Source organism: Camelus ferus, chromosome 5 (genome assembly GCF_009834535.1).
Source record: "Camelus ferus isolate YT-003-E chromosome 5, BCGSAC_Cfer_1.0, whole genome shotgun sequence".
NCBI lineage: Eukaryota > Metazoa > Chordata > Mammalia > Artiodactyla > Camelidae > Camelus > Camelus ferus.
The window spans coordinates 74,132,698-74,139,131 of NC_045700.1; the positions used below are offsets into that span (position 1 = coordinate 74,132,698).

The 6,434-nt window shown below is 37.4% G+C and overlaps 1 protein-coding gene across 1 annotated transcript in view; it reads right to left on the reverse strand.

The window, feature by feature from the left end:
- Positions 1–2,490, reverse strand: part of CCDC150 (coiled-coil domain containing 150) — a 58,724-nt gene extending 56,234 nt beyond the window's left edge. Inside the window, 4 exon segments of the mRNA XM_032480135.1 lie at positions 682–729; positions 731–861; positions 983–1,203; positions 2,321–2,490. Of these exon segments, the coding sequence (XP_032336026.1) occupies positions 682–729; positions 731–861; positions 983–1,203; positions 2,321–2,478 (558 nt within the window). The 5' untranslated portion in view covers positions 2,479–2,490.
- Positions 2,491–6,434: the final 3,944 nt, after the last annotated feature.

Consider the following 6,434-nt stretch of genomic DNA (forward strand, 5'->3'; position numbering starts at 1 on the left):
CATTAAAATAGGGACCATAATATTCGTACATCTTGAGGTTTTGCAGCAATTAAACAAAATAACATATTTTAAACAAAATAACATCTATTATAGTGCCTGGCCTGGAGAGAAAACAGATTCATTAGTTTCTTTCCTTAGTCTTTATTTTTTGCTGCCTGTGTGTGTGTTCTCTGAAAAGTTCTCATCTCTCTCCTTTGGCTTTTAAAGGTTCTGCTCAAGTCCTGTCTCTTTCTTGAAGCCTAGCCAATCTATTCTAGACAGGACACATGTACCTTCTCTCAACAGGACACATTTAACTTCTCAAACCCCCCTGAACACAAAACACCTAGTTGGCAATATTCACTTATTGTCCTATACCATCCTTTAACACTTCTTACAACCTTATTTTTTTTCTTTAGTTTTTCCTGCTATGCCTTGTTTTCCCAGCTAGTATATGAGCTCCTGAAGAGCACAGACCCCTTCATATCCCTGGACCCTCACTCACATGTAAAGGGTAAGGAATCTATAAATACCCAATTACTGATAGCACACAATGTTATAGGTTATGGAAATAGATAAATTTCAAATGTCAAAAATCCTCAAATCAACATCACCTATTTTGAAAAGTCAGTTTTATGGGCCTGTTGCCTCCTCCAGCCAACACAAAACAGTGAATTTGTATTTAGAACCCTGGACTCCAACCTTGGTCTCTGAGGCAAGCTCCAGAGTGGCAGTCAACCTTTGCACCTCATTCTTGGGCCCTGTCTTCTTCCTCTTTCACATCTCGCAGTTGCTGGCGCAAGTTCATCACTTCCAGCTGCAGTAGCTTCAGGTCCTTGGAGTGCTCCTCCTGTATTGAATTCAGTCGATCCTTCAGAAAAGCTACCAGACAGCACAGGAGGGTCATCAAGCGGTTGAGAGGAGGTCAGGAAAGGAAAAGAATCATAAGCTCATCAAGCACCCACACAGGACCAAATTTCTGATGATTCTCTCCTCTCCATACCTGTTTTCTGTGGATTCAAATCCTTTTCAGTCTGCAGACGAAAGATGTTCATCTTCAAGGACTGGATGAGGCTTTCTAGACGGCACATTCGATTTACCAGAAACTCACAGTTCTTCCATAAAATATCTGTTTTTCCTGAACAAATTATTTCATTCTGGATAGGACTAATGATGTTCTGGCTCATAGGCTCTTCCACATATTTTGGAGTTTCCAATTGGCCTCTGGACAAAGATCCCGATATAATAATATTACAGGGTAATCCCAATAATCAAGTCAATGTAACATTTCTACTGAGAATAAAAATTAGATTCTTTAGTTAGTAAGTATGTTACCACCTCCAAATTTAAATATAGAGAGCACTATTAGGTAAAGAGGATGAGACCAACATGGGGTGAGTAAAGATCACTGACTTTTTAACTGGTTATTTTAATCTAAATTTTTTGTAAACTTATTTTGTATGTAAAAACAAGTGGTATATACATGTTAAATGCTAATTCTGTAATAGTGAACTGAGAATTAAACTTAGCATGAAGACAATATATTCACATGCTTTTTAGAAAATTTTTAAACAAGGTCACAATAAACATTCCTATTTTGTTCTAACATAAACAATGTCACAAACTTAATCTTTAAACTGAAGAGTTATTCTATGGGTGCTATAATACTAACTATACTAATTTTAGATCTTCATAAGGGACATTCAGGAAACATATATGTAATTTTAAAGAAAATCACACCAGTAAACTCAATGTTGGCTGCTTAACCACCCAGATTCCTCAGGCCATTGATAATCTAACTTTTAATTGCAAAACCTTCTTCAGCAACACAAATAAAAAAACACAGTTCTTTTTTTGAGTACCACATTCTAAGTTATGAATTTTTTTAAGACTTAACACCTCTCTTTTAATTTACAATAAATCTGGAGAAAGAAAATACAGACATTATTATTGGCATGAATCAAGCTTAGATGTTCACCTTAACTAATATCAAAGTCTGGTTTTGATTTTAAAAAAAGGACCAAATTTTTTCTAATTATGTAAAAAGTTACATTTTGTTTTTAATCAAGTATTAAGGATGAGTGGGATATCAAAGTTTGTGCATCTAATTAACACACTTTAAGTATCTGCTTAGAAGAACAGTGGTAGTAGCTATAATACAGAAGGACAACTCTTTAACTTGCATGTATTTTCTAATTAATATTCTAATGGAAACATATCTCAATTCTTTTCTAAATATCTATTTCATCTGCCAGACCATCCACATTGTGACTCCTTATTGGTAACCAATGAAGCAAAATTCTTCAACTTACAAAGATGTTATTCATTTTTCATTTGTTACCTTTTTTCACCAAAGTCCAACATTATTAGGTCATCCCTCAGAGAACTGGTCTGTTCCTCAACTATTCTCATCCTTTGCTGAAGTACCGTGAATGTTTCAGAAGCTGTAGCATTGATGTGGGTTGGAGAGAGGACTGGTCTGGACATTGTAGTTTCCATTTGCACCTGAGATTAAAGTCACAATATTAGTGTAGTAGGTTCTATTACTGTTCAAAATAGTCACTGCTCCTTCATGTGGAGGATTATGCACCCCTGTCCTGTTGAGCTTGGAAATGGCCATGTATTCTGCTCTGGTCAATTAAATGCAGGTAGAAGCCTTAAGAGCCAACTTGTCATTCATTATCTTTCTTTTCCCTTGTCCATGAGATGAGCAACATCCCAGATAGGGCCTGCTCCATGTGCCAAGATCCCAGAGTAAAGATGTCATGAGCAGAGTCATGACACATCCATGACATACAATGTGAGTGAGCAAGAAACTTATGTTGTTACAAGCCACAGATTGTTTGGTAGTTTGTTATTGCATCACAATGCAGCCTATCCTGTCTGCTACTATTAGACATACCCTTGCACCTATGACTTGGCTGAGGGAGTTATTACCTCTTTCATTAGCAGCCATTTTCATTTTAACATATTCCCATCCAACATTTCTGGGCGGAGGGGGCTCTATAGTACTTGGATCTCTGAGCAGCTGTCATAAAATAATTTACCAACTACCTTGAAGCAGTTACTTTTAAAAATAATTTCCAGACTTAACTTCATAGCAAAGACTCTTCTACAGCTACTGACATCAAATTTCCTGACTCTTCCCCCAAGACTACATGAGAATAAATGAGAATAGGGAGACTACTCGTTTAGGTATTAGTGACTGAAGTAGAATTAGCTTATAGGTAGTCCCAGCATTTAAATGAATCATGTGCCTAAAGTTCAACGACAAGATCGTTGGTGGAAACTTTAAGGACATTTTCCTGCAATTCTATCTTGTGGACATTTCTACACTAATCCAACTGTAAACTTTAACCATCACTAGCAATAGTTTACCTATGGTAATGTGCTTACAAAGGCCCCACTTGGGATATTAGTAACAAACCTTTCTCCCCCACATGCTGTGTAATCAGGTATCTCTCCTTCCCCTTCCCTCCCAGGCAATGGGAGTAGGGAATCCCTCATGTTCAAGTCACTGAAGGTGGTCCCTAGAGCCCCAGGGAAGGGATTAAAGAAGTCAAAACTGGTGGCAGGATTTAAGGGGGCAAGAAGCATGACTGGGGGTTGTGGAGAGGCTGAGCTTCTTGCCAATATAACATTGCTACAGCCACTGAGGACATTTCTTCATTCTGAAATAGCTCTTCAATCACCTTCTGTCTTTCCCCCACAGTCCCAAAGAATGGCCCTTCTATTTCTCTCTTTACATTAAAAAAATTTTTTTGAGGAATAGTTGACAAATATAATTGTATATGTTTAAAGTGCACAACATGATGATTTGATATACATGTACCTTGTAAAATGGTTACCAAGATCAAAATAATTAACACATTTACATAATTAACAACCTCACATAGTTAACATAGTTAACTTTTTTGTGTGTGGTAAGAATGCTTAAAGATCTACTCTTAGCAGTTTTCAAGTATACAATAACATATTATTAACTACAGTCACTATGTTATACATTAGATCCTCAGAAATGTCTTATTTGAAAAGGCAACCTACAGAATGGGAGAAAATATTTGCAAACCATATAACTGATAAAGGGTTAATATCCAAAATATATAAAGAACTCATACAAGTCAGAAGCAATAAAAGAAACAATCCAATTAAAAAATGGGCAGAAGGTCTGAACAGACATTTTTCTAAACAAGATATACAGATGTCCAACAGGTACATGAAAAGGGCTTAACATCACTAATCATCAGGGAAATGCAAATCGAAGTCACAGATATCAGCTCACATCTGTTAGAATAGCTATTATCAAAAAGACCACAAATAACAAATGTCGGCAAGGATGTTGAGAAAAGGTATCACTTACATACTGTTGGTGGGAATATAAAATGCTACAGTCAAGACAGACAACAGTACAGAAGTTCCTCAAAAAGTTAAAAATTGAATTACCATGTGATCCAGCAATCCCACTCCTGGGAATATATCCAAAGAAACTGAAATCAATATCTTGAGGAGATATCTGCATACCCATGTTCACTGCACCATTAGTCACAATAGCCAAGATATGGAGACAACCTAAATGTCCTTCAGTGGATGAATGGATAAAGTTGTGATTTACATATAAATGGAATGTTAATCAGCCACACAAAAGGAAATCCTGCCAATGGCAGGATGAATCTGGAGGGCTTTATGCTAAGTGAAATGAGCTGGACAGAGAAAGAAAAATTGTGTAATGTACTACTTATGTAAGGAATCTAAAAACCAACCAAACAAAAATCTGATTTCATAGAAACAGAATAAAAGAATGGTGGTTGCCAGGGCCTGGGTGGAGGGGCAAATAGAATGATGGTACAAATGATTGTACAAAGGGTACAAATTTTTTTTTTATTCTTATTTTAATGCTTCTGGCCAAGATTTTTCTCCTTTATGCACCTCTATAAAATAGAATGCATTTCTGACACACTCAATCTTTTCGAATTCTTTAACAGATTGTGTTAGCAATCAGCTTAAGGACATGGGATAAAGAAGTTATCTTCTATTAATTCCTTTTCATGTTTTCAATTCATTGTTGAAGGGAAAGACAAAGGCACACGCAGATGTTAATAGAACCTTTGGATGCACAAAGATTTGAAATAAGGTTCATCTACATTTCTGAAAAAAGCCAGGTTTGGAGATTCTTGCTCAAGTTACTACATGGGCCAGGACAGTGTTCCTCAGGTTAGAGGAAGAAGAGCCTCTAAGGCAGATCCTAAGGCTGGTTCTGCTGCCATGAAACCAGGGCTCAGGTGGGGGAAACACCAATTGGGGGGGGGGGGCAGAAAATGGAGGGGTAACAATGGAGAGACACCACATGGGTTTACCCTCTATTCCATTTTCTGTCATCTGCTGTCAGGCAAATGTCAACACAGAAATAAACCAGGCCTGGGATCGGGACAAAAAGTGCAGGAAACGGTGTTCAGTGGGGTTTGCGACAGACAGTTGGCTCCTTTGTCCTCTCTCCAAGAGAAGCTTAAAGTTCACATCTTCACCCTCCCTTATAGCTGGCACTGTCCCCATGAAAATGAGACTTTAGGCAGAAGTTTGTAAGAAGCTTCTGGGAAGACTTTTTTTTTTTGTCTGATAAAAAGAACAGAAATGATAGCACCTCTCCTTTCCTTCCCTGTATGATGCCCACAGCTCTAAGGGCTCTCTTTAAGTCAGCCATGCAGTGCCTCACTTTTAAATATAAACAAAGAACCAGGGATCACCAGCATCTGAGAAACAAGGAAAAAGGCCAAAGAAGCTTAGATTAACCTTTTTTTTTTCCCCAAAACTAGTTACCTCCAAACTTTGCTTATGTGAGAAATAATAAACTTTTGTTTAGTCACTCTTTCCTGTTGCAACAAAAGCATTCTTGGGATACACTATAGTCCCAAGCAACTGTTGGGAGAGAAACCAAAAGGAGGTAGAGGAAATGACAGGCAGTACCAGAGGGGAGAGGGGAGGGCAATTTTTGTGACAACCTATTAGGCCCAGGGAGCTGGTTATGATTTAAAGGATTGTCTCTATTGATCTATGTCAGAAGTCTGACACATAATACTAACACATATATCAAAGTCCATTTGGGGGAAAAATACAGAAAATGGAGTATAAGTTTCCCATATATTTTTAATAGGTTGCGGATTCCCACCTAAAATGTTTTCATGTAATTGTTGAAATGTCATAGTTTTGTCGATATTTCCCTAAGGTACCTATAATATGCATAAAATGCTTACATTACTTTACAGGGTGTGTATGTGCATTCAGCCATAAAAACAAGATGAAAAACGATTCCAAGTCAAATTGCTTCATTTATTTAAAAAAGAAAGCCTATATATGTGTGGGTAAGAATTTGGTTTGCATCACCACTCATGCCCACCTGAACCTGATCTATAATGGTGCTTCTCAGGCTTCTGGAGAGAAAAATACACTCAGACAAAAAG